The 26,803-nt window shown below is 48.7% G+C and overlaps 12 protein-coding genes across 12 annotated transcripts; 6 read left to right on the top strand and 6 right to left on the bottom strand.

The window, feature by feature from the left end:
* Positions 1–351: 351 nt before the first annotated feature.
* N7477_002355 (ketopantoate reductase family protein) lies at positions 352–1,392 on the top strand (the record flags this gene model as incomplete). Its single annotated transcript, XM_056964018.1, has 1 exon — positions 352–1,392. The coding sequence occupies one exon, from the start codon at positions 352–354 to the stop codon at positions 1,390–1,392; it is 1,041 nt and encodes a 346-aa protein (XP_056823971.1).
* A 276-nt stretch (positions 1,393–1,668) lies between these two features.
* N7477_002354 (uncharacterized protein) lies at positions 1,669–2,248 on the bottom strand (the record flags this gene model as incomplete). The annotated part of the gene is made up of 3 exons (XM_056964017.1): positions 1,669–1,716; positions 1,776–2,122; positions 2,179–2,248. The coding sequence occupies 3 exons, from the start codon at positions 2,246–2,248 to the stop codon at positions 1,669–1,671; spliced, it is 465 nt and encodes a 154-aa protein (XP_056823970.1).
* A 1,177-nt stretch (positions 2,249–3,425) lies between these two features.
* N7477_002353 (Zn(II)2Cys6 transcription factor domain-containing protein) lies at positions 3,426–5,023 on the top strand (the record flags this gene model as incomplete). Its single annotated transcript, XM_056964016.1, has 2 exons — positions 3,426–3,490; positions 3,541–5,023. The coding sequence occupies 2 exons, from the start codon at positions 3,426–3,428 to the stop codon at positions 5,021–5,023; spliced, it is 1,548 nt and encodes a 515-aa protein (XP_056823969.1).
* Positions 5,024–6,033: 1,010 nt separating this feature from the next.
* On the top strand, positions 6,034–8,659 carry N7477_002352 (uncharacterized protein; the record flags this gene model as incomplete). The annotated part of the gene is made up of 5 exons (XM_056964015.1): positions 6,034–6,082; positions 6,303–7,233; positions 7,289–7,808; positions 7,857–8,000; positions 8,123–8,659. 5 exons carry the CDS (start codon positions 6,034–6,036, stop codon positions 8,657–8,659), a joined length of 2,181 nt encoding a protein of 726 aa, XP_056823968.1.
* A 149-nt stretch (positions 8,660–8,808) lies between these two features.
* Positions 8,809–9,908, bottom strand: N7477_002351 (putative 26S proteasome-associated ubiquitin C-terminal hydrolase; the record flags this gene model as incomplete). The annotated part of the gene is made up of 3 exons (XM_056964014.1): positions 8,809–9,670; positions 9,721–9,815; positions 9,867–9,908. 3 exons carry the CDS (start codon positions 9,906–9,908, stop codon positions 8,809–8,811), a joined length of 999 nt encoding a protein of 332 aa, XP_056823967.1.
* A 1,004-nt stretch (positions 9,909–10,912) lies between these two features.
* N7477_002350 (uncharacterized protein) lies at positions 10,913–12,441 on the top strand (the record flags this gene model as incomplete). The annotated part of the gene is made up of 3 exons (XM_056964013.1): positions 10,913–11,961; positions 11,996–12,092; positions 12,148–12,441. 3 exons carry the CDS (start codon positions 10,913–10,915, stop codon positions 12,439–12,441), a joined length of 1,440 nt encoding a protein of 479 aa, XP_056823966.1.
* Positions 12,442–13,816: 1,375 nt separating this feature from the next.
* Positions 13,817–15,422, top strand: N7477_002349 (pantothenate transporter; the record flags this gene model as incomplete). The annotated part of the gene is made up of 4 exons (XM_056964012.1): positions 13,817–14,223; positions 14,286–14,500; positions 14,564–14,740; positions 14,794–15,422. 4 exons carry the CDS (start codon positions 13,817–13,819, stop codon positions 15,420–15,422), a joined length of 1,428 nt encoding a protein of 475 aa, XP_056823965.1.
* Positions 15,423–15,906: 484 nt separating this feature from the next.
* On the bottom strand, positions 15,907–16,138 carry N7477_002348 (uncharacterized protein; the record flags this gene model as incomplete). The annotated part of the gene is made up of 2 exons (XM_056964011.1): positions 15,907–16,036; positions 16,098–16,138. The coding sequence occupies 2 exons, from the start codon at positions 16,136–16,138 to the stop codon at positions 15,907–15,909; spliced, it is 171 nt and encodes a 56-aa protein (XP_056823964.1).
* A 59-nt stretch (positions 16,139–16,197) lies between these two features.
* On the bottom strand, positions 16,198–17,273 carry N7477_002347 (uncharacterized protein; the record flags this gene model as incomplete). The annotated part of the gene is made up of 3 exons (XM_056964010.1): positions 16,198–16,417; positions 16,470–16,957; positions 17,007–17,273. The coding sequence occupies 3 exons, from the start codon at positions 17,271–17,273 to the stop codon at positions 16,198–16,200; spliced, it is 975 nt and encodes a 324-aa protein (XP_056823963.1).
* Positions 17,274–18,964: 1,691 nt separating this feature from the next.
* Positions 18,965–20,886, bottom strand: N7477_002346 (uncharacterized protein; the record flags this gene model as incomplete). Its single annotated transcript, XM_056964009.1, has 5 exons — positions 18,965–19,122; positions 19,187–19,361; positions 19,412–20,193; positions 20,246–20,336; positions 20,386–20,886. The coding sequence occupies 5 exons, from the start codon at positions 20,884–20,886 to the stop codon at positions 18,965–18,967; spliced, it is 1,707 nt and encodes a 568-aa protein (XP_056823962.1).
* Positions 20,887–21,558: 672 nt separating this feature from the next.
* On the top strand, positions 21,559–22,318 carry N7477_002345 (uncharacterized protein; the record flags this gene model as incomplete). Its single annotated transcript, XM_056964008.1, has 2 exons — positions 21,559–21,766; positions 21,816–22,318. The coding sequence occupies 2 exons, from the start codon at positions 21,559–21,561 to the stop codon at positions 22,316–22,318; spliced, it is 711 nt and encodes a 236-aa protein (XP_056823961.1).
* Positions 22,319–24,679: 2,361 nt separating this feature from the next.
* Positions 24,680–26,561, bottom strand: N7477_002344 (putative C6 transcription factor RosA-like; the record flags this gene model as incomplete). The annotated part of the gene is given in 4 exon segments (XM_056964007.1): positions 24,680–25,742; positions 25,801–26,028; positions 26,091–26,438; positions 26,452–26,561. 4 exon segments carry the CDS (start codon positions 26,559–26,561, stop codon positions 24,680–24,682), a joined length of 1,749 nt encoding a protein of 582 aa, XP_056823960.1.
* Positions 26,562–26,803: the final 242 nt, after the last annotated feature.

Raw genomic sequence — 26,803 nt, 5'->3', positions numbered from 1 at the left:
GGGGAATGCTCGGGCACCATAGAGTCGATCTCATTTCTGCCATTTACGAGAGGAAGTCGAGTCTCCGTCAAACTTGCGGTTCCATACTGTAGCCGTACATTTAGCTCGCGATAAGCTTTCTCTCCACTGAACGAACCTTGCAGATCAACTGAGTGATCAATGCCGAGATAAGCGTTTGGTAATAGACCGTAATGATGGTGTTGAGGCTCGTTGGACTCGATCATTTTGTTTTGTCCCGACATTTCCGGCCCGTTTAGAAGTGACACCTGAGGCTCTAAGGCAACTATCTGGATGGCTCGACATGAATCCGGGGGTCCTCTCTTACAAAGCCCCTCCTAGTTGCCCCTCATCATGCCTAGTCCCACTCGATCCATTCATATACTTGGGCTAGGCAGTATCGGATCTTTCGTGGCCCATTCCATCAGATCCATCCCAACTCCACCGCCAGTGACGCTGCTCGCTCATCGGCCGGCTCTGTACCAGGAATTCGCATCGCGAGGCTGGAAACTAGGACTGCGACTGACCGAAGATGGACCTTTGCAAGAACAAGCAGGTTTCAATGGCGAATTGCTCGGGAGAACGCCATCATCAGACCCGATTCACAATCTGATCGTGGCCGTGAAAGCATCCGCCACAGTATCCGCCCTCGAGCCGATCAAGCATCGCCTCGGTCGGCATTCCACCATTTGCTTGTTCCAAAATGGTATGGGTCAAATTGATGACCTGAACAAGCACATATTCACCGATGCTTCTACAAGGCCAATTTATATGTTTGGCATCATGCGCCACGGTGTTTACTTAAAGTCCCCGACAGAGGCCGTTCTGGCCGGAGTTCATGGTTCTGCTTCTCTTGGAATTGTGGATAATGACGATCAGAAGTCAAGGAGCTCGCAGGCTGAGTACCTTATGGATGTCCTGCTCCGGGCGCCATCTCTCAACTGTGAACGTTTGCCGTGGGCAGACCTATTCAAAGTACAACTATTCAAGCTAGCGGCAAACTGCGTCCTGAACCCCTTGACGGCGATACTTGATGTGCGAAATGGGTGTATTGGTGAGGATTCAAGTCTCTGGCCTCTGCACGAGCGTCTTCTCCACGAGATATCCACGGTTTTTCAAAACTTGCCGGAGCTCCAGAGCTTGCGGCTCGACCGGAATATTTTCTCGGTTCCTTCACTCAAGTCTGTGGTATCGGATACAATTGAGAAAACAGCACAGAACTCCAGCAGTATGCGTGAAGATATGCGAAAAGGTCGAGCTACTGAGATTGAGTACATCAATGGCTGGATCCTTAGGCGGGGCAAGGAATTAGGCATTAGTTGCGACACAAACGCGTGTCTGACTCAGCTTGTTCTAGCAAAGAGTCAAATAGGGATAAATGATGGTGCTAGATGAGCATTGGACAGACTTTACTTAAAATCTACCCACATGACTCCCCAAGAATCTGTCGCTGGGCATTGGTGAAGGGGAAATACGCGACGAGTCATGCCAAGAAACTCGACGGCTAAAACCAAACAAGGATAGAATGCGCTTCTCAGCGAGTCTGATCTCAAGGTGAAATAAGACACATTCTATGCACACTCTTTTTTTTCAAGAAAAAGAGACTCGAGGTTCATTCGCGTCAACCTTGAACCGCTACTCAGTCAACATCACAATCCTATACAAATCTATCTAAGCAGTAATTGTGAAGGGTCCGGCGGCGTTGTAGATAGTGGGCATCTGCAACAATACCAGTTAGTACAAACAAAATCCGTCAAATCAAGAAGAAGAAAAAATACCTGGGGAGCACTCGAAAGCGAAGTGTCAATTCTCAGGTACCAAACAGACCCGTCCCTGACCTGGGGCAACTTCTTGGGGATAGTCACATCGACCATACCAGCGGATCCGTTGATTCCACTAGCGATCTGAATGCGCTGGTCGAAGTGGATAGTGTCCAGATTACGGACGGGGTTGTTGTACAGCCACACGCTGTACTTGTCAGCGGCGTACTTGCTCAAAGGGTCGGCGCAGTGGGATGTGGGCTTGCGGTCGAAGCGCAGGTGGACTGTCTGACCAGCCGTCACGGTCGAGTTGTCGGGCACGCCCTGGTAGACGTTCACGCAGGCATAATCACGCTTGCCCCAGGCTGTTTTCAAAGTCAGATTGAGTGCTACAGCGGATCTAAATGGTCAAGGGACTTACGTTGCCACTTGTCAAAAGCCACTGCGCTCGTAGCGAGAAGCGAGGTGATGATGGCGGCGCTGAACTTCATGGTGGAGCTTCGGGTGGATTTTATAGCCGACTGAGCTTGGGAACCAAGTTTGGAGTGACGGGTACGAGAAAAGAGCAGCCGTCTTATATACCTATGTGGGATGCTGCATGTACTCGGAGTTGAGTCCCCTAATTATAGCGTCGGGTTCAGAGCCATCTTCCGCAGAGTCCGACTGACCATGTCTCAGTTGCCTTCTCCACATGGACGCGGTGAGCTCCAGCTTTGCTTGGCATCAGGCTCCATTGTGGCGGTGATCGTCAGTGCGAAGTATTGGCGGAATGGTTCGGAGATTGGAGTGAGGTGGTTGAGGACTCTGCATCGCATTGTGGGAGAGAGTACGCTATTATCCCACGAATCTTTGTGTCCGAGCAACGACCAAAAGAGGTTCGCAACCTTCCTCTAAAATTGAGAGTAAATAAGACAAGGAAAACAAAAAGAAAAGAGAAGTAAATGAAGACGTGAATAACAGCTAGACACCCATCCTTAGCGTCTTCCAGGATGCTAGAGTCCGTCCGTTCTTCTAGCCTTTCACCGAGGCACTTTGGCCATACCATAAGCTATGTCAATTGTTAATGTCACCTTTCTGTATTCGTATGCTGGAGCTGAATATCTTCCCAGCCTCCACCTCGGCTGCTGACAGGTTTCTCGACGCCGCTGAACTCACGATTTGCACATCTCCAGCGTTATGGGAGTTCTTCGCTAATGAGGGCGCTCGACTCTTCATGTGGAGGCGGGACGGAGCTGAAATGGCTGACCATGCTAATGGGCTGATTTTTCATGGCGGTCTTGCAGGCGTGGCTCATGAATCTCTATTTTTGACATGATCTGCAACTGGCATGTCTCCTCATGGAGAGGAAATAGTAATTTCGATTTTAAAGAATTACATGAATGTCTGGTTGGGTGTTGGTAGGTGAGGGCTTGTGGTCAAGAAGAATCCTTTCGCGGAGGAAGAAAACGTACCACCTATTACTCACCGGTTTATTCAGCCCCTGGGACAATGAAACATAACGGAAATGTAGATGGCTTTAAGCAAAAGATGCAATTTACTTTAAAAGAATCGATGTAAATAGATGTGTCTAACCAATCAGGGAAGTGTTTGAGGTAAGACTCTGCCCCCACTTTCGACCCTGAATTCATCTCTGGAATAAAGTGGCGCCAAAAGCTTTCATATCTCATAATGACCACCAAACGCCCTCGTCACCTCGGCGGTACCAAATCCAAAACCGGATGCAACACGTGCAAGTTAGTAATCCCCAGGTCTCCTTGTCATGCCGTATCTAATATCCTCGTAGAATTCGCCGGGTGAGATGCGGAGAAGAGAAGCCACACTGCCTGAGATGTACCAGCACCGGCCGGCGATGCTGTTATAACAATCCAAGTCCTCCAAGGACCACGGGCCGCCCGCAGCTTCAACTAGTGTCCTTCTCAAATCAAGGATCGCGAGAGCGACGCGCGTTCGAGTACTACTTTCACCAAGCAGGCCCGTCACTCTCGGGAGTCCTTGATCGAGCTTTTTGGAGAGGCTCGGTTTTGCAATTCTGTCGGCGTGAGCCAGTAGTTTGGGATGCGATTATTTCGCTCAGTGCGCTCTACGAGCGGCCTCCAGTCCATGAAACCCCGCCCGAGCAGCTGATCAACTACCCAGCGGCGGTCAAACATTGCTACCACCACGAAGCGCTAGTCTGGTACTCGCGCTCTCTATCTCGTCTACAGCAGCGAATCAACCAGGGCGTGGCAGATCTGACCGTCTCCCTGATTAGCTGCGTCTTGTTCATTGCCATCGAGCTCCTGCAGGGAAATCGAATGGCCGCCCAGGCACTATACAAACAGGGAGCTCAAATGATGGTCAGTGCCTTGTCAGCACCGACGACTACCAGTGCCGCTTTGGAGCCTATCTTTCGCCGCATAGGAACGTGGGTGTTGATAATGAACGGAGCATCGGACGTTTGCTGGGATCTCAATTTAGCCGTGCCAGATGAATCCTTTGTTTCAATCGAGGAGGCAAGGGATGTGCTCTATGGGATCATGGCGGAACTGAAAGCCCTGAATGTTGATTGTAAAGCCTATCTACGGATGACTGGCGATGCTCGCCTGCATGAGGTACCGGATTTAGCTACCAGACAACAGCACCTGAAAAGTCGACTCAGTCAATGGTATCGTCTCTTCACCTGCCTGGAGCCCGTCCAGGACACCAGTATCGGTGGTGCCACTGCACTGCTTCTGATGACATACACAGGCATCTTGATCGAATCAGAAGCCTGTCTCAATCCTGACCACTCCATATACGATTCCTATGAATACGAGTTCGCCCAAATTGTCGATTGGGCGCCGATTGCGGTTGCATGGACTCGCAGCTCGGATGGCGAACAACCGCCTCTCATGTTCGAGATGGGAGTCTTTCTCCCTCTTTTCATTACAGGCCTTAAGTGTCCCTTCCCTCATTTACGCCGCAGGGCAATTCAGTGCCTGAGAGACTCCCCGCCAGCCCAGGGCTTCTTCATGAGTGTCCCAGCCAGTCACATCGTGTCCATTATCGTCGGGCTGGAGGAGAATCCCACCTTTTTACCCAAACAAGCTTCCGATGTTGATGATCTGCTGGCCCAGCCGGGGCGTATTCCAGAACCTGAAAATCGCACCATTGACTTTAGTGTGTCGTCGGGGTCAGATAAAGAGGGGATGCTGCGGAGTTGGTTGCACTATACACTCCACCACTTTGATTCAGAGGGAAGGATCGAATTTGTGCAGAGAACGATACCATTGCCAAACTTTGCCTAGATTATCAGCATGAAGATACCCACTACACCGAATACAATCCGGCAATTGCGTCTGTGCTGCCTGAGACCAGGTATGCGTCATGCGATACCGCGCGCCCTCGTACGGTAATTTTGAGGCCCCTCGTGCAGCTTGTCCCCCCATTCTCTTCTTCATTCACCTCTCCTGCAGCAACAATTTCCACACTCCAATGCTCTGGCGATGGCATTCTGTTCGTTTGACTCTCACCTCGGCACTTTGAGGCACGGCTCCACCTTTCGATCCGGTCCAGGATGGGTCACCCCTTTCTTGAGCAGGCCCGCAATCTCCGAATTAGACCACCAGAACCCACGCATTTGCCCATGGCGCCATTGCGAACAATCTGATCACCCATATGCGACTGATGCCACGGGAAATATTTCGCCATCTTGACAGCATCCTCGATTGAGGACAATCCATACCCTAACTGATAATTATCGAATGACTGCCCCGATGCCTGCGGAGACTCTTGTCTCGGAACGTACGTACGGTGACCATGGGCCCAGTCGGAGCCGGCTAAGCCTTTCTGGCTCCTTCGATTCGGGAGTAGACCGCATCTATCGTGCAGGGACCGTGAATGGCAGATCGACTAGGCTACGAGTCACCTGAGCACGATAAGCGCCGTTTTGCCACAATTTTTTTTTCTCTTTTGCTCGTGTGCTCCTTTCCCACAATACAGGCACTTCCAAAATCTTCTGTTGTTCAAAATACACTTATTGTGGCTACTCCCAATTGTTTGGCTAAGTTTGGGTGCACCCAAGGACCCTTAGCTTGACCACTGGACCGTTTCCGCTTCGCTTGCCCGCGCTTTTTCTGGGCCCAAAAAAATAACACCCCACCTCCACGTTTGTCTCTTCGGCTCCTCAGATTCCTTGCGACTCCAACAGAGCCCTTGATCTGCTCACAACCTACTTTTGTACCTGGTTTCGTGACTGTGTCAGCGCGCTTTTTGCCCGACTCCTTGGTGGCGTCTGGGGCAATTACGCTTAGCGCACATGCCCTCCTTCACCGAAGACCATGCTGGCCCTGGGTCCGAAGTAGCAGGTAGGCTTTTGTCCCTCCCTCTGCGACGTCGACATTGTATATTTTAAGAGCCAAATTGCCCTCGCGACATTCCGCTGTTATCAGTACCAATCGCTCCTTGCTTGTATCCCCCGCTGTCACAATCGGGCCGTGCCCGATTGTGACGATCGTGACGTCGGCATCTTCCAAACGCAACTCTCTTTCTCTCGGACCTGGACATAGATTTACTGACTCCCGGTAGACTCGCCGCCCATTTCGGGAACGGGCCTGGACATCCCCTCGCTGCGCAAGTCCTTGCACGCACGTGGGACCACTCCTGCCTCCCCACCTGACGCACCCTCCCTCAAGCAGTACCGCGCACCTGTGGCCAAAGTCACCGCCCGTCCTCCTATCAATCCCACCATGCCTTCAGCCCTAAGCAACCACTCCAGCTTCAAGGCCGATTCCTCCGCGATCGATGACACTGAGCAATCCAACAAGCCGGCGGAAGATCCTCAGCTGGGTCTATTTCACCAGGTATACGATTGGCTGCAGCATGAGAAGAACAGGAGACAGGCACGTAAGGCGCGACGAGCTGAGGCTGTATCTGAGAACGCAGAAGGCACCAGTTCTAGCGTTCCAATTGAGGACGAACGATCGGATGAGCCCCACCCTTGCTCTGAGAGTACCTTCTCTTTGGATAAGCTGGAGAAGATCCTCCTTCAGTTTGCAGGTCCTGGAAATGCAGATGCGCTCGGTGCCCTACAGTCCATAAAGCGGGCATCTCGCCGCCGCCCGAAGGGGTTGCGACGTGGATCTGCCTCGGAATCTGATTATACGGATGTCGAAGCGCCCGTCCCGGGCGTGGAAGCTTATCTCGACAATTCGAAGACCCTTGCCTACATGACGAACGATGCCGCAGATGAAGATATTACCGCTAGCAGCGCTTCTTTGAAGCGTAGCAAAGACCGCGAGGCCTGGACTACATTTAGGACTGAGATTGTGCGGCTTGCGCATACGCTGCAGCTCAGGGGCTGGCGTAAGGTGCCAATGGAAAGCGCCGATGAAATTGAAGTTGTTCGACTCAGCGGTGCTTTGACTAACGCCGTGTATGTTGTGCGGCCGCCGAAGAACTTGCCTGCTCCAAAGACTGAGAATCGAGGTGGCCCGCCAGTCTCAAGGAAGCCTCCACCGTAAGTTCTTGAGTATTGGAGGTGTTATATAAATTTTAACTAATCTCTTCAACAGGAACCTTTTGCTGCGTATCTATGGCCCCCAAGTGGATCATTTGATCGATCGTGAGAAGGAACTGCAAATATTGCGTCGTCTGGGCCGCAAGAACATCGGACCTCGCGTGTTGGGAACTTTCCTGAACGGCCGATTTGAAGAATACTTCGACGCCCGCCCCTTGACACCGAAAGAGCTTCGTCTCCCTGAGACCGCAAAGCAGATTGCCAAGCGAATGAGAGAACTTCACGATGGCATCGAACTTCTCGAAGAGGAGCGAGAAGGAGGGCCTATGATTTTCAAAAATTGGGATAAATGGGTTGACCGATGCGAGCAAGTAACTACCTGGCTTGATAAAGAGCTAGAATCGCCACAAAACGAGATCAAGGCAGCTACTGAACCGTGGCGCCGACGCGGCTTCGTCTGCGGTGTGCCATGGGCTATGTTCCGCAAGGCGGTGGACAACTATCGACTTTGGCTGATTGCTAGTTGCGGTGGCATGGATGAGATCAAACGGCGGCTTGTGTTTGCTCACAACGATGTATGGTTCTCTCAATAATCTGGTATGCCTTGATGCTGACTTCAATAGACTCAATATGGCAACCTACTCCGCATGGAACCTGCCTCAGAATCGCCGCTTCTCCTTCCAGCAAACGAGCACAAGCAGCTCGTTGTTATTGATTTTGAGTACTCTTCGGCAAATACTCCTGGCCATGAGTTTGCCAACCATTTTGTGAGTCTATAGATCATGCCGTTTGGCCAGCTTTTCTGACTTCCATAGACTGAGTGGTGTTATAACTATCACGACGAGGAGCGTGCGTGGGCCTGCAACAATCGCCTCTACCCAACCCCCAGGAGCAACGGCGCTCCGTCTTGACCTATCTTACTCATCGCCCTGGAGCAGGCGCTGGTGGATCCGCCTCGCCAGCCATTCACGGCCGCCACGCAACTGCCATCACGCCTCTGAGCCTCGATGACACCCCCGACGGGCCTAGCTGGCAGCAGGTACAATCCAATGAAGAAGAGCTTGAGGCTAAAGTGCGTGATCTCATGCACCAGACCCGGCTGTGGCGAGTGATGAACTCCGCGCAGTGGGTGGCTTGGGGTATCGTGCAGGCAAAGGTACCAGGCATGGAAGAGGCAATTGCAGACCTGGCTGCTTCTGCTAATCACGGAGCTTCGAAGAATGGACACGATGAGAACAAGAATGGGGAGACCAAGAAACTCCCGGTGGACGCTGATATCGACGAGGAAGACTTTGACTACCTCGCTTACGCGCAGGACCGAGCCCTATTTTTCTGGTCTGATCTTTTGGCGATGCATCTGGTCAACCCAGACGAGCTGCCTCGGCCCATGGTTGAACATTTACGGGCGCGGGCTATAGATTATTGATTGGGGGGGGTATGAGACATAGCATGACGATTAACGATGTTGGATGCCAGTACATAGCTAATATTTCACTGTTCCCGCATCTATTACCAGGGTATCTGAGATTTGAGATTCGCAGATGTAGTCATCAACGCCCCCGACAGAACTGCGTGTCATAGAAATAAAAAAAAGAAGAAACCCTGCCAGATCCCTATCCCCTCCGCATCTCCAACTTTTTCCTCGTCTCCTTCTTCGCCCCCCTCAACCCAATCCGTATATGCCTTCCCAGACGTGTCTTTCTCCTTCATGCCCACCACTCCCTTCATCATCTCCCCAATGAATCCTACAAAATTCCACCTCCGCAATGTGTTCTCCCACTGCCACGCGGCCCTCTTCCTCTCCTCCCTCTCAAGCGTCTCCACATCCCCAATCTCTCTCGCCCGTCCCCTAGGATCCTGCACAACAGCCATAAGATTGAAATGTGTTTCCTCGGGCGGATATCGCGCAATGCGTCGCTGCAAGACCTCAATGACCTGCTCGGGGAACGAGGCAGTATCACACGGCCCATGACTAATAGGATGAGGCTGCAATCCATCCAACTCATATAGCACCCCGTTCACAGGCGTATACGCAATGAAGTGGTATACATCCGCTGCATTCTCTTCATCCTGCGGCCGGGCCGTTTCATCAGCGAAGGGACTCGCGCGCGCAAATGTATTGTGTGCTGTGCGGATGGCTTCGGAGTTCGAGAGCGCTTCACCGCGAAGTTCGGGTGGAAATCCAGCTGTGAACTCTTTGAAGGAGCGGAGCTCGTCGCCGAGCTGGATCGGTGGGAGAGGGGCCGGCGGATTGTCGTGGTTCAAAATCACAGAGAGGATAGCTTGCGTGCCGCAGGCGTTTTGGATTGTTTGGGCGGCGAAGAATACGCCGTTGTCTGTTGCACTTGGATCGTAGGTTCCGTCAAGGGGCGCTTCGGCGCGGGCACCGGCTGCTTCGCGGGTCCATTTGAAGAGGAAGATTACGCCGTAGACGGAGCTGCGCGGTGTTAGTTGGATTGGGAGAATTGGGGCTGGGAATGGACATGCCCTAGTGAGCGTATTGTGTCGGCGTCGAGAGAGATCAATTCTTCGAATTGGGTGTCTTTCACGCCTAGGGTCTCGATGAGAGAGGTGAAAAGGCCCTGTTGGTTATTAGCTGTTGATCGCTCAGACTGCGGTGGGATCAAATGTACCTCATCGGACTCAATAGTGGTCCAGCCACCTGACTCAGCCATGTTGTGTGTTTTGGAGCTTGAGCGGTCTGATTCAAATTAAACAATCTGCTGGTGATAACCAGAATGACCAGCTCCGAACAGTGATGAAGCTTGACGGCTCTGTTGATACCAGCATGTGGGCCTTATGTCATAGTTCACGTGATACATGGACATCGTATCATGTGACAAGGAAGTGGACAGCCACAGGTGGCTGATACTCCTGCTGCGTTTCGTCTGCAAAAGTTGGTTATTTTTAAGGACATATTGAAGCATGCAGGATAAGGTAGATCAATCATAGCTAGGAGCACTTTGGTGAGGGTTCCTTCCATTTCAAGGTGCCAAGGATAAATTAAATCGTACAAAATTCGTGGAATTGTTGTTGCTCTTTGCTCAAGACCATGACTTCTCGTGCGAATAGTAGTTTACATTAGCTCGATAATAAAAAAACCCCGTCAAGGACCGGGACACCACCATCCACTCCAGTTTTTCCAAGCGGCTTTCGATGTTTATACCGCTGTTACGGGCTCGTTGGCCCCATCAAAAGCAATTGAAAGCGGGTTTCGTAACTAATAAATCTTGGTTCCGAAATACATCTTTCACGCGCAATGACAATTCAACAAGGGCGAGCAGCGAAATAGGGACCCCATACCTCCATCTGGAGGCTCCCGGAAACGCGATAACTGCTATCCACGTCCAGGCACAAGATCTGCTCATCGGTTCGTTCACATTCTAGGTTCATCGATCATCAAGATCTGCAAGAAACCAGCTGATTGACAAGGCATTTCCATGGCGCAGTCGATCGCATTCTAGAACCCCAGACCGCCGTGAAGTTCATTGGATTTGCCTTTGGAAATCCACTTCCAAATGGGACGCGGCCTTCCGTCACTAATCTGGTCGAGGAAGACATCGCCATTTTGCAAGGCAGCTACCCACCAGGCTCCAATGGAATTTCCATCATGGATCGTATCATGGCTCGTGTCGGCTCACACGAAGACAGTAGCTGACTCTGCGGCGTCGGCAAAAATATGCAGTCTCTCAAGTCACGGCTATGGGAAGGCATTTCGCCCTTGAGCGATCAAAGATGGCAGGAAAAGGAACTTCACCTCCGTGAGAACTTCGACCAAGCCTGTCAGCAGCTGTCAGCGGTAGTCGCAGTGTTTGAGTATCTCAACACCCACCAGGTACAAGAGAACCTTCGCGTGACCTTTAACCTCATTCACGATCTCTGCGAAACGCTCGAAACGGTGATCAATAAGCGCAGGACCGAGACTGGTGCGGAGCATGTCAATGTCGCCGATCTTTGGACTATGTACATGACTGCCCATCTAGAGGTGGTCACTCAACGCGCACACAAATGGGTCCGACAACATGTCGACGAATTGAGAGTTCCAATAATGCAGGAAGTTCTTACATATCAACCTTCCAACAAGGAAACGGTCTTTTCAGATGAGAAGCAGTGGGAACTAGGGGATGCGGTCCAGATGTTGCTAGAAGTCTCCATTCGAGCGGACTATAACATCATGATACCAATGGAAGGCTACAAAGGCTACAAGGCCCCAAAAAAGGGGAACGGGCCACCAGAGATATACTCCAAGGACATTACTGAACGAGGCCCGGCGTACGCCCAACACATGAAGCGTGTCAGTGACCAGGTCATGATTACGAGAATCGTTGAAAGGATTTCAAGCGGTGACAACACCAAGCAAACTTCTGGTGAATCCCTTTTTGATTCAGCAATGGATCAATTGACTGCCCATGAACAAGTCAGAAGAGAGATGCGTGGGGATTCGCTCGACTCCACGCTGCAGGAGCCATGGATCGTTGCCGCGTTAGCTCAGATTGAGTACGCGAAACAGAATGACTTGATCGAAAACCATGGGCTGGCCGTTTATCGTCTGACTTATGGACAATCCGAGCAAAAATGGATTGAATTTGTTCAAAATTTGGAAACAAGCATATTTGATTGGGGAACAGGCCAAACAGGCAGTGACGCTATCAAGCCATATTTGAAACTCCACTGGATAGATGGAAGGGAACTTAGTCTTGCGGAGGGTGACACTGAGGCAGCCAAAAGGTTCGTACCTACCCATCCTCAAGTAGATGGAAAGAGCCAAGCTAATAGTCAACTTATGGCATTTCAACGAGACATTCAACGACGATTCAGCTGAGAACGAGAGCAAAATCTCTCTGAAACTACAACGAGACGTATTTCTGGCTATTGACCCGGCGTCCTTTGCATCATACACCACCAAACCCGAAGACGCCGCCCCCTCTGGCATGCTTCCAGGCGACTCCGCCGGCATTTGTTCTCGCTATCGACCCTTCTTTCGATCCGGTCGTTGGCTTCGACAGACCGGACGAGTCGCCCCACTATAATAGCCAGATGCGTATCCTCGGGGGTCTGATCTGGGGTGACATGTATGCCCAATTGGTGTCCCAATCAACGGGCTTAGACGGCTTGTGGCCGCTGGCCATGCACCATCCTAACCAGGTTTATGTTGGCCCAGTCACTTCGATGCAGGCACTGAGCTGGAAAAGCCAAGACACGCAGTAACACATCGAAAAATTGAAGGACTTCGCAAAGCGCAAGCTGCGATGTGGAAGTGCTTAGGATCATTCACACCCCGTGATGCATATGCGTAGCTTTAAATCATGGTCGGCCCTATCAGGGGTCAACAAACTTCCCAGAGCTACATATTAGCCGCAGGTCTTAAAGATCTTATGCAACGTGGTTCACTCTGCCTTTTCTCTCGAGATGCTCTTGAAGACTCTGTACCATTCCAAGCCATTCCACGCGCCCGGACTATGCTAGCTATTCGGTGACTCTGTTCACCCTGCGAACCGAAGCGGAACCCTTACTGACCCTTTTTTGCAGTCGCTAGACAGCCAAGCTGCGACGGTATACAAAAAGCATTCTGGGAATAGACAAAGGAAATATGTCCCACTGTAAATCACTGCAAAAGAACAGATATGCTTGATCCAAAGATCAATCAATGTCACAAAGTGACCGAGCAAGACAGAGGATTTCATGAGAAGGCTAGAGAGGTCAAGTGAACTCATTGTGAGACTGGTGTAGTATGTCGCTAGCAGACAAATTCATCCAAAGCCCGACCGGTTTGTTGGAGGTGCAACGTGCGTCGAAACCAGATCAACCCGACCGCGGGGGCTGCGAATTGATGGCGACCCACTCGTGGCCGCGGTTTGCGATCGCGAAGATAAGACAGTATGGCGGGGTGGATTTGTACTTCCAGTTGAGGAGACAAATTTGCCGGAATGCCCAAGGATGGTGTGCAAGATTAAGGAGATATACTAAATTCTCGTAAAATAATTAGCATTTTTTTTCACCTTATAAATAGTTCGGGAACTCGAATCCCTTTATTTCGATTCGAGCGAAGAGTAAACAAGACATGGAAAAAAGTAAAATGGCGAGGTCGGGTGTTGAATGTGTTTTAATGGTTGAAAATTGAATCAATTTCCTGCAGGTCATTTGTATTTCGCCCAGTCTCATTCTAGGGATAAACAATGTGATGGCTAAGGATCATGAAATCTCGAACACTCCCCTCAGGTATCTGCTCTGCATGTGATTTGCGGGCCTTGTCTCCTCGCACCAGTGACAGTTCTTCGATCCTGATTCTGCCGTCTATGGAGAGTCTGTCGCCTCCTGGTCCTGGCATTCCTATTGTCCGATCTGGTGGATGAGCACTTCCCAGGGCGGAAGGGGCAAAGTTGCCTGACTCGTGAAGTCTTGGTCGCCTAGTGTGTGATGACGGATGGCAGCCATCTTCTGGGGTATTACACTAAGTGTCAAGCCTGATCCAGATTGCTCGTCAGAATTGTGCGATAGGAAGGGCGACAAAAGCTTTCATCCAGCCACTGCATCGGTCGCAGTCCCCCAGTTCCCGTCTCCTGACAGAGACTAGTTTCGCATCATGGGTGCAGCGACGACATGGCTTGCAATATGGCTCTGGGGCTCGAATGCCAAGGATCGTGCGCTGCTGGCCAAACTCGATGTGACCCTCCTCCCATATTTCTCCTTGATCTGGTTCCTGTTCGGCGTCACTCGGGCGAGCTATTCCTCTGCCTATATCAGCGGCATGAAGGAGGCTCTGGGCTTCCATGGCAAACAGTACAACTACATGAGTACCGCGTACCTAGTGGTTTACGCCGTCTGCCAGATGCCGGGGACTAGTCTCTTGACGATCGTGCGGCCCAAATATGTCTTCGTCACAGCGAATCTGACCTGGAGCATCTTGACCTTGATCACGTATAAGATGACCCATGCTTGGCAGGTTATTCTTTTGAATGCAATCGAGGGAGGATTTTCCGCCATTGCATAGTAAGTTTATCCACAAACACAATCGGAGGATTTTTGAAGTCTAGACGCTGACTGCAAACCAGTGTGGGAGCCCAATTCATTCTTGGTTCGTGGTACAAGAGGTCCGAGTTGGGCATTCGAGCTGCTGTCTTCTGTGTTTTCGGTCAATTAGGTACGATGGCGGGCGGATGGATTCAAGCAGGGTTGCTAGCAACACTAGCGGGGAAGGGTGGCCTTCCTGCCTGGAAATGGATCTTCATTATCGTATCGGTGATAACAATTCCAGTCGCCTTATTCGGTATGCTCGCCGGACTCTACATTGTGACAGAAGGGAAACACTAACAGACGCGGTTTTCCATAGGTTGGGTGTTCATTCCCGATCTGCCCGCACATCGCGCAGCGTGGTATCTAAGCCCGGAGGAGAAGGAGCACGCTGCGACTCGACTCGGTGCGCTCCGCAAGCAGTCGTGGGATGTGACCGTGTTTAAACGTGTCCTACTCAGCTGGCAATTCTGGCTGTTACCCTTTATCTTCATGCGTGAGTTTCCCCTGCATGATCCTAGAAAATTACACCACACTCACGGTTCCCAGTGTATTCTCTTTGCGTGCAAATGCTGCAAAATAACGTCATGGCATACTGGATGGCATCTCGAGGTTACACGACCATCCAACAGAACAATTACCCAACCGGCATCTATGCGACCGCGATTGTCGGTACCCTTGCTTATGCCATGATATCCGACAAGCTGCAGTCTCGCTGGGAAGTTTCCATTGCCATCGGGTTGACCTTTGTCATTGGCTCATCCATTCTGGTTTCAAGTCCATCGACAGATGCGGGGTATTTCTTCGCGTTTTATCTGCTCGGAACGACCTTTGCGCCTCAGGCAGTATGGTACTCGTGGATGGCGGATGTGACTGGTCATGACTTCCAGCTGCGCGCCATTACGACCGGGTTCATGAATTCGTTCGACTTCGCTTTTGTTACCTGGTGGCCTCTGGTCTTTTACCCTGCCACGGCTGCTCCGAATTTTCATAAAGGCTATGTCGCAAGCTTAGTGACAGGAGCTTTGACTCTGCCATTCATCGGCTTGATTGCCTATCTTGAAAAGCGGGACAGAGCAAGGGGATCATTGGGAGGATTGAAGCTGATGGATCAATTGGCGATGAAACTGATCGGCTGCGAGGGGACGAGCCAGGCAAGCGAGTGGATGCACCAGTAAATGTGCGGGCGGCCGAGCTCCATGTGTAGACAAGGACTTAAATGTCAATTGAGGTCACGAATAGAAATTGACCTCAAGGTAGATCAGACCTAAATGCCACTATCAGCCTGACTATTTTGATGAAGTGTTTGGGCGATTCTTCGAGTTTCCTCTCTCTCATAGGTCCTTCCTATGGGAGATTTCAGCTAAGTCTCACAGAGCTTCAAATTGAGACGGACTAGGAAAGACGAAATTTCTTCCTGTCGGTCTGATGAAAAGGTGATCGAACTTCCATTAACCTGATGGAGCCTGACTAGTTCCGTTGAGGCAATGAGATGAATCAGAGATAATGCTCAAGCAGTCATTTAGCGAATAGGATATGGTGAGTACCTTCCTCACATCTGGTACGCACACCCGCTACTAGTACGCAACTCTCAAATATTCGGGCCCGCAACGAAGACAATAAGTTCAAGTGCTTTTGCTCTGCACTATTCAAACGATGCGTCTACGAGCCCACATTCTTACGAAGAGCCGGCTCCAAGGGGAACGCCTGCTGCTCCAGAGTCACTTCCTTGTACACCGTATCCCACCGATGCTGCAGTGGCTCGGGTGTCTCCCAAGCATTCTCCGGGTCTCTGAGCCAAAGTCTCAGTAAGTGGCGCCTAAGGTAGTCAGGACGATGAAACTTTCTCAGACATGGGGATGTTGGATGCAAACATACTGCTTTCGGGGCTCATCGCGAAACCCACTTCGGGCGTGGAAAATGCTAAGATTGTTCACATATTTGCACATCACCTTATTGAAAATCTAGTGCGGCGCGGTGCTTCTCTGCCAGAATATGCAGCGCGTCGAGTGCCTCGGTGATGGGTGGAATATCCTTAGATCGTGGCTGGGCTTGAAAACCAGTGAAGTACCGTCGTGCATACTGAATCAGAACACGTTCAGGAGTAGTTGCGGTGGCAGCCTGGTGATAGAGGAGAGGCCGAAGTGTGTATGGCTTCTGGGGATTATTGAATCTGTGGTTTTCTTGTTACTAGTGTATATGTTTTTGCTGCTTTCACGACGTACCCATCGACTGGCCAATCTTGAGACAATGTGTGGATGAGGTCTGGCCTTTCCTTGGCCAAGATGTTGTAGACGTGTCCACTGCTTGATAGATAGCTTTCTCCTGCCTCGGCGGCAGGGCCTAGACAAAGCAGGGAAACAATATCTCCTGCATCGGTGTGGAATACCTGCTTATCGGCAGTATTGGATGGTGCGCCGATCTTGTCCTCGTCGACTATACCGGTGAGGTCCTTGATATGCGAGATTATGGGAGAAGTGCCATTTTCCAGCCTGGTATCCTGCTGAGGTCCTCGAATATTGCCAGAATGGGAGGACACGCCAGCGTAAATCATGATATTATCCTCTCGAGAGTAGTCATCGATACGTAGCCCCCCGAAGAACGACAAAGCCTCGGCCGGTCTGGATCTCCTTGGAGAGATCTCGAAGGACCGAGTGAAGAGTAGGAAGAGGGAATGTAGAGTCGCTGATGTGACCCAGGGAGAGATTGCGCGCTGAGGTCCTTAGTACATTTGGTATTGGAACGTCTTTTGGAGTTGCCACGAACGCACTTTTGAAACTCTGTAGACCCTTGTCGATCTCGTCGAGTTGAACATCACTCAAATGATAGATCCAGTCATCCAGTTTCTCAATGTCTTTCCCTTCCCAAACAAGTGGGGAATTCAACTTCCGAGGGAACCCTACCGGCACAGTATCCTGCAGAGTCTCAGTTTCCTGGCGACGACGAGTACGGTCTTGATATTTCTCAAAGTCAGGATGATACTGGATATGGGGCTGAGCGGGCACGAGATTATTCTGCACGGCGGACATGTTGATTTGAAGCCAAGTCGACAGTTTAAGTTCGCTCGAGACGCCTAGTATAGAAAACATTCAGTTTCTTGTTAAAGATAGCGTAGACTGACAGGAAGTTCTGACATTTCAAAGCCTGGGATCGCGCAACAGCATCGATTCACTTGATTGGATTACTCCAAATCAGCTTTCTCATCACGACGTCGACCCCGCAAAGCGCGATATCGCCAGTCATGGCTGCGTGAACTAGGGCACATTCCGAGTCCATCGACCAGCTGCGATTGCATCATCAATGCGAGGTACTCGCCATCGTGGCATATTCTCAATGGACCTTGTTAATTTCAAATCTTAAACAAATATGAAGACATTTCGGGTCCCAAAACGTCGTAATAATCTCTTACGCCGCTACAATAACTTCTGGCGGCTATATTTAATTAAAAGCTAGGTAGTTATAGAAATACTAAATAGTTAGGTCTATATATATATATATTACTCTTACCCTAATATCCCTAGGCTATCTTATAGTTATATAGTAAGATAGTACCCAAAAGCTTTGTTCTAAGTTAAATCCGGACTAATATACTAAGGCTAAGCGCTCGCAGTCTACTAAATATAAAATCTAGCAGACTATAAGTAGTAATAGAGCTAGTTATATCTATAGCACCGATTATTTTTCTAGATCGTCGAACATTACTTTAGGATTTTTTAGCTCAGTGCTTAAAGAATATCTCTAATCTATAGGTCTAGGTAAATACCTAGGAGACGTCTATATTATTAAACATTCTTACCTCTTATTTTATATCTGAGATTCCTTTAAAATATAGCTACTAAGATTACTAGGAGGCGACTGGATAATAGGGTATAACCTATACGTAATCTACTAGAATATAGTTATCAAGGTCTTATAACTAGAAGAGAGCCTTGCTAGATTATCTAAGGAGAATTAAAGGGTATCATTATAGAGAGCTCAGAAACAAAAGAGCCGACTGTCCTTAATTAAGTATTTCCGTCTAAATATCTTAGCTTTAGGGTCAGAGAATCTATCGGAAAGTGTAGGTAGTCGGCACTATAGAAACTTCGTTACATTCGGTAGTTTATAACTAAGCTTCAGGATATATACAAAATATAGATAACAAAATCTATAAACACCTTCACACCCTCATTGGTATCTCACTGATACCAGTGAGAATGATCTTAAAACGATGAACAATTTAATGCTCTGGTCCAGTTTCATCCTCTTAAATTACCTTCTCAAATTTGAATGTTTATATATGCATACTGTACAAGGAAAGAGAATACACCACAACACTAGGTGACGGTAAACCCAACACACGTGATCCTGATGTACCGCCGTACATCGCCAAGCACTGGTATACCTCAGGTATGACCAGGAATTAGAGGCGAAAGATATATAAGGACACTCTTTCATGTACTTAGTTTAGTTCTTCGCGAGTAACACTACATTGTACTTGGAACCTACTACTAAAGCAAGAATAATTATATAAGCCTCTAGCGAGAAGCAGACAACAGACATTTGATTGGAACCACTGACGGCCGGCTTCAGGAAGGCACATAGACAAATCTGGCAGACTTAAGCAGAAGGACTTGTCTTATTTTCAGATTCTAGTCTTTTGGCTTGCAGAAAAGCTGCCCGAAATACTCCGAGCACTTTTCATACTCTTCCAACCCATATATGGCAGAAACGTCTTTTATCAATTAGATAATGTTCGAGTACTGTGGAAAGAAGACTTACATTGATCAGGCCTTACTACAACGATGCAGCCTGATTTAGCATCAATGCCATACGCGTCGTATGCATGACCGTGACCATGATGATAGCTTTCATCGTCGAAGTAAATTTTGTTCAAATCTATGCCAATTAGTACCAAACCTAGGTTTGAACTCACGGATTTCTCGTCCCAACAGCGACGTACCATTCAAGTTCAGATCTCCCGTCTCCGGCCAGAATGCACGATGAAAGTCCTTGAATTCAATCTTCGACCGATCTCCCTTCATAACAAGCAAGATTTCTATCAAGCTATCGATGGAATCGTGCTTGCTCTTGTAGGCCATCAAAGGGCTTTTGGCCGAGAGGAAAAAGTGCCCAATCTGCAAATGAATTAAATGGTTGTCCACCTAGAATCCTCATGATTTATTACCTTGTTCACTCTGTCAAGGTTCTCCAATTGACCCCCAAACACGACAATCCTCCATCTTCCGTCGGATTGCAATACCTTCAATAGTTGCGTTGGTATTGAATCACAGTATCTCACTACCTGAGAAGTAGGGAACCGCATGCCATTTTCAATTGTTTTCGAATGCGATTTGGACGACTTTGCAGTGATCGCCGATTCTTCGTAGGTTGCAGCTAAACCTGTGGTAAATTTGCCGGATTTAACGAATGCATCTTCAAATTCTTCTGGAGTTGCCGGTTGGTCAACATCGGATGCAAAGATACGTGCAAAGCGGCGGTCAAAGTCGATCAGATCTTCAGCAATCTTCTCACGCTCAGTCACATAAGTCTTCAGGAGCGACGGATTTGCCCTTCCCGAGAGCACCATGCCTAGTTTCCATCCAATGTTATACCCGTCCTGGAGGCTCACATTCATACCTTGTCCTGCTTTGGGAGAGTGTGTGTGGCAAGCATCTCCGGTAAGGAAGATGCGATAGTCCTGATGCAGTGAACTAGCAACTCGCTGCCCAATAGAATATGCCGACCAAGATAAGCATCCTCTAAAGTCAAAGGAGTATGGGCGCATGATTCGGCGTACCATCTCATGGATGGTCTCTAGCCGGACTTCTTTGGAATTGGTTCCGTGCGGAAGTTCCACATAGAAACGTATAAGACCAGGATCCTCGCGTGGGATGATCAGAACGCTGCCTTCCGGGGTACGAATAGTCGACTTCTTCCTGATATCAGGAAAATCGGTCTGCACAGTCACTTTTGGAATATTATTAGAACAACGCCTCATACCAATGAATGGATTCCTCACCATCCATAACTCCCCAAATAGCATCAGTGCTATCTCCCTCCATCTTGATATCCAAAGCGTGCCGGGTTGTGCTGTGAGCACCATCACAACCCTAATAAAAGTCAACCAAATTTTTCTCAAGTTCAATTCATAGTACTTACCAGCAAATATTTGGCTTCAAAGGTCTCCTGTACGCCATTCTGTTCCACAATACACGTGATGGGATACTCATCACGATTTTTGTGATAAATGACGTCTACGACGTTGGAGTCGTAGTCCACCCCTTGACCTTTTTTTCCCATCTCCTCAATCATCAGTTCGTTGACCCTGGCTTGTTTCAAGACCACATGCGGCTGATGTGACAGCCCTGGTGGCGGGTCTGCAGTCCGACCTTGTCGACGTATGCCGGATTTGGTGTCTTCAGCAGCCCAGAACATGACTTCGACAATAGGATGCGATTCATCCAGCAACTGGGAGTGGATGTCAAAACTCTCAAAGATCTCCACTGTTCGACATTGCACGCCATCCGCATGTCCAAGCTTAAGAGGTCCATCGCGCTTCTCGAAAATTTTGCAACGAATGTTGTACCTTGACAGCCACAGAGCAGCGCAGAGTCCAGCAGAACCAGATCCCACGATAGCCACGTCGACCCTTTTGGCCATTTTGTGAAATTTCTGGTAAAGGACTAGTTATGTTTTTCGTTTCGAGAGGGGAATGCAGTCACTTTAGTATGGTACGCAAGGCACGGATAATGATAAAATATTGGGCCAAGTATATGGCTTCTCAACGTCATAGGCGTGTCATAGCCATTGATCTTCCGCTCGGCGCAATCTTGAAGTGTAATTTGTGATAGAACAAGAGTTGACGAGATCAAACTGAAATCCGACGCTCCCGAAAAGCCTTTAGTCGCGGGTCCGATACCGAAGGCTAAAGACAAGATCATTGGGTGGGTATTGCGACAGGGATCCTGTATAGGGCTCTAAACAGGTTTTTTCATTGAATCTAGAGTGTTATGATTATATGAACCATTGTCTCAAGCTTGGCGCTCAGGTAAAATGGAGGAAGGTTGATTCGGGATAGATTCCGAACATAATCCCGTCGCTTCCGGGAAGCCGCAAACAACCTGGTGGCTCCGCTGACCCATATTCAAACTTTATGTTGATCGCAGTTTATGATCTCACATAATTGGGATATATCGTCATTTTATTCCTCTGGGGCTCTATAAAAGCTAAGATTCGCTCTGCAATTTTCGATGTCTGTCGATATCGAAATAATTTCGGTTATAAACTCTCAATTTTATCTCAATTTTATCTCATTTCTATTTTGTTGCCGCAATGTCTGCAAACGAGCACAAACCTTACAACGTTCCAGCCCAAGAAACAGAACGGGTTCACAGCAACCATATCAATGGCAGCACCGAAGAGAAACTTGCTAGGCAGTGCATCGTTGAACTCTGCAAAGGTTGGCCAGTTTACAGAGACTTTTCCGAATGGCACAATTACCGCAGTCTTTTTACCAGCGAGGGCGCTTACGTCTGGACTAGTAAGTCAGGGGAAGCTTTGAAACGATCGTCCATTAACTTATTATACAGCTTGGTCCGGCGGTCTCCCAATTGATGAATTCATAGATGTTTCTATCAAAGGCCGCGACAATGGCGACTTTATCGCGCATCGGGAGAATGGTACACTCGCCAATGTCAACCTCAGCAAAGGTCGAGGCGTGGGGAAAATGAAAGCTACAATCACGCAGCGATTCACCCTTCAGGGGATTCCTATCGACATTGACTGTGACTGCCGCTTCATCTTCTTCTGCAAGTTGGAGAAAGATGAGTGGAAGGCACAATACGTCAAATTGTTCTACGAGAAGGACAGGGTCGTTCCGGTAGATGGCAAAAGTGTACCCGAGTTCCCCAAAGAAGAACTTGCAAAGTACACACCCGGCTATCAGTATCTGGCCGTAGCGCAACATTCGCTGGGCCACCCAATTTTGAACGACCTACCTAACGCAGAAAATGAGGGTTTCTTCGACATGTACAAGGCTATGGCAGACTGGATTGAGGGTAAAGATATTAATTTGTTCTGGGAGAAAAAGTGAAGGAATGGAAAGGAGTATGCGTGCGCGAGAGTATTTGCCCCGACCCATTAGTGAGCGACATATAGACTATCACAATTCAATACATGTTTGGAGAACATTGAGTATACCACGGCCTGAAAATAAATGTAAAACCTCAAAGCCTGTTATAGCCAAGTTAGATTTTGCTGGTGCTGCTCTTAAAGTACGTGGCATCGGTATCATGATATAAACTCTGCATAATTGAGTCCCACCTCGATAGGGCGAGCATAGTGGAAGTGTTTAGCTTACCTTCTTTACTCTCATAGTTCCTAGTCGCTGAGCGTATGGGAAACAGAAGCAGCTTTTTTAACCATTTAGATTTCGGTGGCAGCATGCAGAGAATGTTTCAAAGTGGATAACTAGCGAGCAGTAAACTGAGGAAGTTACCACCCTCTTTAATATATAAAAAGCATGATTTTTAAGCCATAAGTCGGACCTCACGATAGTCAGGCAGATTCCTTAGCTTTTATAAATAGGTTCTCTGGATAACTAGCTATCTAATTACGCTCGCTATTTCAAGACTTCGAAAAGCTAATAGTGAAGTTTATGAGACAATTAGTATGATAGTAGGGGGAAAGAGGTCGTGGATTTAAGTGACGGCATATTATATATAGTATAGACTAATATATATACTAATGAGCTATATAAAAAGCTTATTTATCGCCTAGTGACTATCTATATACTTTTATTCTTAATGGCGGCGTGGCTTAACCTTATCTCTGACTGTACTAGGTAGTCTTTAGTGGATATAGGTAGATTAGAAGAGATCGTTTAGGGTATAAAATACCTAGAATCCTAGTTTCCTTCTTTTATCTACTTTGCTAGCAATAGAAACCGTATAAAAGCCCTCTGTGTATTCTTTCCTCGGAATAATATAATACGTAAAGGAGCTTGTAAAGGAATACCAAGGACTAGCGGTGAAGGTTTACCCTGCAGTGTAATAAGCAAGTCTCGGACCCGATTCGTACTTAAAACGAGAGGGTTTCCAGATAACTTAGACTTAGCAAGAATCAGTCTTGCTTCTTTCAATACCAGACTTGAGTCCAGACATTCTTCCTTACCTAACCGACAGGGCTTCTACCCTGAACACGTAGATTCTTCACAGATAAAAAGCAATTAATAATTATTATTAAATTAATAATATCTTATATATCTTTCCCTAAAATGTATTTATAAACTAAGGCCTATAGTTACTTATAATTACTAATAGGACACTATAATATTTAGGCTAACGGCTCTTTCCAGATCACGTTCCCCCTCAGTCCCAAAGGTAGTCATGCGTCACATATATAACCTTATGTTCTACTAGGCTCTACTAGGCTTACTATACAATCCTCTATGCCCTTATAGTAGGTTACTATCGTAGATACTACTTACGTGTACTAAGCGACAGAATTCCTGTAATTTTTGGTAAAGCGGTTTAATATTAGCTAACTTTCTAGAAGATTAATAAATCTCACTTAAAATAGATGGTTATAGCTAAGGGCAATAGCTTCAGGTAGAATAATCAATCGTCATTGAGATACGAAGTTCTAATTTTTCGCATTTACTATGGTGTTTGGGGGTGGCGGGTTTGCCGTGGAATACGTTACCTGCAACCTCTCATCTGTCTGAGCAGTTGGGTTCACATCACAGAAAAACGATCTCGTGACCAAATGACCAGAAAGAGTTATGAAGTTCCTACTCCAACTAAGATTGGTGCTATTGCACTGGATGCCTTGGCATAATGCGCGGGCATGTATAGTTCGATCTGGGTGGGGAGTGGGCGTAGCCGAATACGAGGTATGCTGGGGAAAGCTTGATAGGATCAGTGGATCTACTAGACTAGTAGGTTATCCCGTATCCGCTCTAAATTTAGTATGTTCACCCACTTGGTGAAGTTTGGGGCGTGTTCCTGGCGATCTAGGGTCAGCCTGGGCTGGGCGTCTCGCATCAGCCTCCCTCGGGCTGTGTGGGGAAGTGTATACATAGGTGAACTTTACGTCAAATCAGATTTAAGTGGCCTTTCAGGCTGTGAGTATATCATAGCTCGACCCTTGGTGCTAATGTAAAAATTGTGTGAGATGAGGATCTTATGGAGGGAAAAGTAGCATACAGGGGCTTCCATGCCAACGAAAGGGATTTAATAAAACCCGGGTATATATCACTCAAGAGTCGATTTCTCCAGAACAGAGCTGAATAGCCACCAACGCTCATGCTCGAATATTATGAATATCAGCAGGAAGATCGAGTCAACTGGTGAAATGAGAGAAGAGATCCCAGGACCAAAGTCACACTTCGTAGTTCGAACAAAAGATATGGTGTTTTGTTTATTTTTGTTTTTTTTTCTTCAGATTTGGATGGCTAGGTCCAGCAGGTCTCGGGCGCTACCATGCCTGGCATTTCGAGTGGGTGCGATTGGGCGTAGACTTCCATGTTCAGGCCTAGCGTGCTGCCTGCGCGAGGCATGTCGGTGCAGATGACTTCGCTGCCATAAGGAGGGGTATATGCGGAGGAATGTGAAATAGCCGTGTGGTTCATATCAGAAAGACCAAGTTGCGGGTCATGGGTATCAAGAAGTTGTGGTGAAGGAGGGTAAAGCGCATGTGAAGAAGCGGCAGTAACGTAGCCGTCGAGGTGGAAGGGAGAGCCGGCAACAGTGACAGCGGGAGGAGACTGGAGAGGTGGGGTATATGCGGCGTATGAAGGAGAAGCGGATGCAGGCGATGAGGAAGATGCAAGAGGATACTCGGGTAGAGCGTGATATGGACTTGGCGGGCCGGGGGAGTACTGCTCGATCGAAGAACTGGGAGACCAACTGAGACGGCCACGATATCGCGCCACAGTATGACGTGGTAATACCATCATACTCATAGCCTGACGAAGCTCGGGGTTGAACGGATCATTAGCGCTGTTTGTTGCGAGAATTCGGTACATCTCCTCAATAGGACCGATGGATAGAGCGCCCAGGTATGAGCCTCCCATTTCAGGATAGAAGCGATCAAGCACAACACCAACGGCGTAAAACTGAGATAATATGACGAGAGCACTGAGATCTGAGTCACTACCGCGCAGCATCGAGGCTGGTAGCCAGAAGAGCCAGCGACGCAAGACTTGAATCCGCTCGAAGGACTGTTCAGGCGACTGGTTGGGGAAATCTTGGCGGAACTGTTCCACAAACTCGATCAACTCTCCTAGGCGCTGAGAGTGCTCTTGGTTGTGTGCGATTTCCTTCTGGGCGGCTTTCAGCGCGCGGACGGTCCGATCCAACTGCGCATAATCTTCCTCATTCGTCAACGAATAATCCGTAGCGCTCAAAGCGCGGTGATTCTCGACAAGCTGAGCCAATTCTGACTCTTGCTTCCAATAAGGGTGCATCGACTCGAGAACGCTTGATATGCCCTGTTGTAGAGAGACCCAGCTTTGGCTGTAGGAAGTTGGGAAGTTAGTGACGGGGTTGTCAATCTGTGAGCGTCGAGACGTACCGTTCTGTCGCTTGCCAGGAGAGCAAGATAGATGCCGCAAGAATAGCCTCGCAGTTATCTTTCGAGAACGCCCCGAGTGCCGTGTGCAGGCCCCGCAGAGCGATGACTTTATGTTGATACGCCAGCTGCTTTGTCTCCTGGTCGCACGTGAGAAAGGCCAAGTGGAATGATGACAAGGCCAGAATAGCGCTCATAACGAAGTCGTTCGAGAGTGCAATAGCGAGGAAGCTATGGAAAGTAACCCAATTAGCCAGAATTAAAGTGAAGCGACTGCCAATTGCCAGACTCACTTCGGCATCTTCTGCGCCCACACAGTACAATTGCTCAACTGGCGGCGATGTAGGTCGATTGACAGGCCGATTATATGGTGAATCAAGCGTAGATCTGAACGAGACAGAATTGACCATCCGGACTGCGGACACTGCATAAGCTCGGGGTAAGGAGGGACCCCAGTTCGATGCCAATTCTCAATCTCCATTTCAATCTCCGGCGTCATGAGCAGATCGGGACCCCGCCGTGAGGTGGAGGGACTGCTCTGCGTTGAGGCCATATCTTGGTAGTCACAGCGACAGTTATGTTTGGTGCAATTGCGACTGAGGAGCCGAGTCAGAGGTGCCAGCAAGTTGGGACGCTGGGAACTCGAAGACTTACCATTGCGGGAATGTCTCGTCGCATCGAATGTGTCTCCTCTTGCAGGTCTTGCAACCATTCCGTGACTTCGTATGGCTCTTGCGTGGAGGACCACCGCCTGGACCAGCCATCCTGTTGATCAAGGATGGAGAATGATGTGGATGGGGTCACGATGGGAAATGTTTTTAGGGCAGGTCAAGTCGAAGGCAAGTGCTGCCCGGTTATTGTGGAGTGGACAAAGTGGGGGGGAGAATCGCGTAGACCCAAGACGACACAAACAAAGTGATACGATAAGCTGGAGAGCTAGTTTCCGTTACAGACGATCACTGTAAGGGTCCAAGAAATTCAACCCAGGAATGCTTTGCACGTGGGA

Source organism: Penicillium maclennaniae, assembly GCF_028827695.1.
Source record: "Penicillium maclennaniae strain IBT 15551 chromosome Unknown utg000003l:1.0-5670915.0:1.0-5674809.0, whole genome shotgun sequence".
NCBI classification, from domain to species: domain Eukaryota; kingdom Fungi; phylum Ascomycota; class Eurotiomycetes; order Eurotiales; family Aspergillaceae; genus Penicillium; species Penicillium maclennaniae.
The sequence above is the reverse complement of the archived record's forward strand: the minus strand, read 5'-3'. Positions and strand labels throughout refer to the sequence as shown.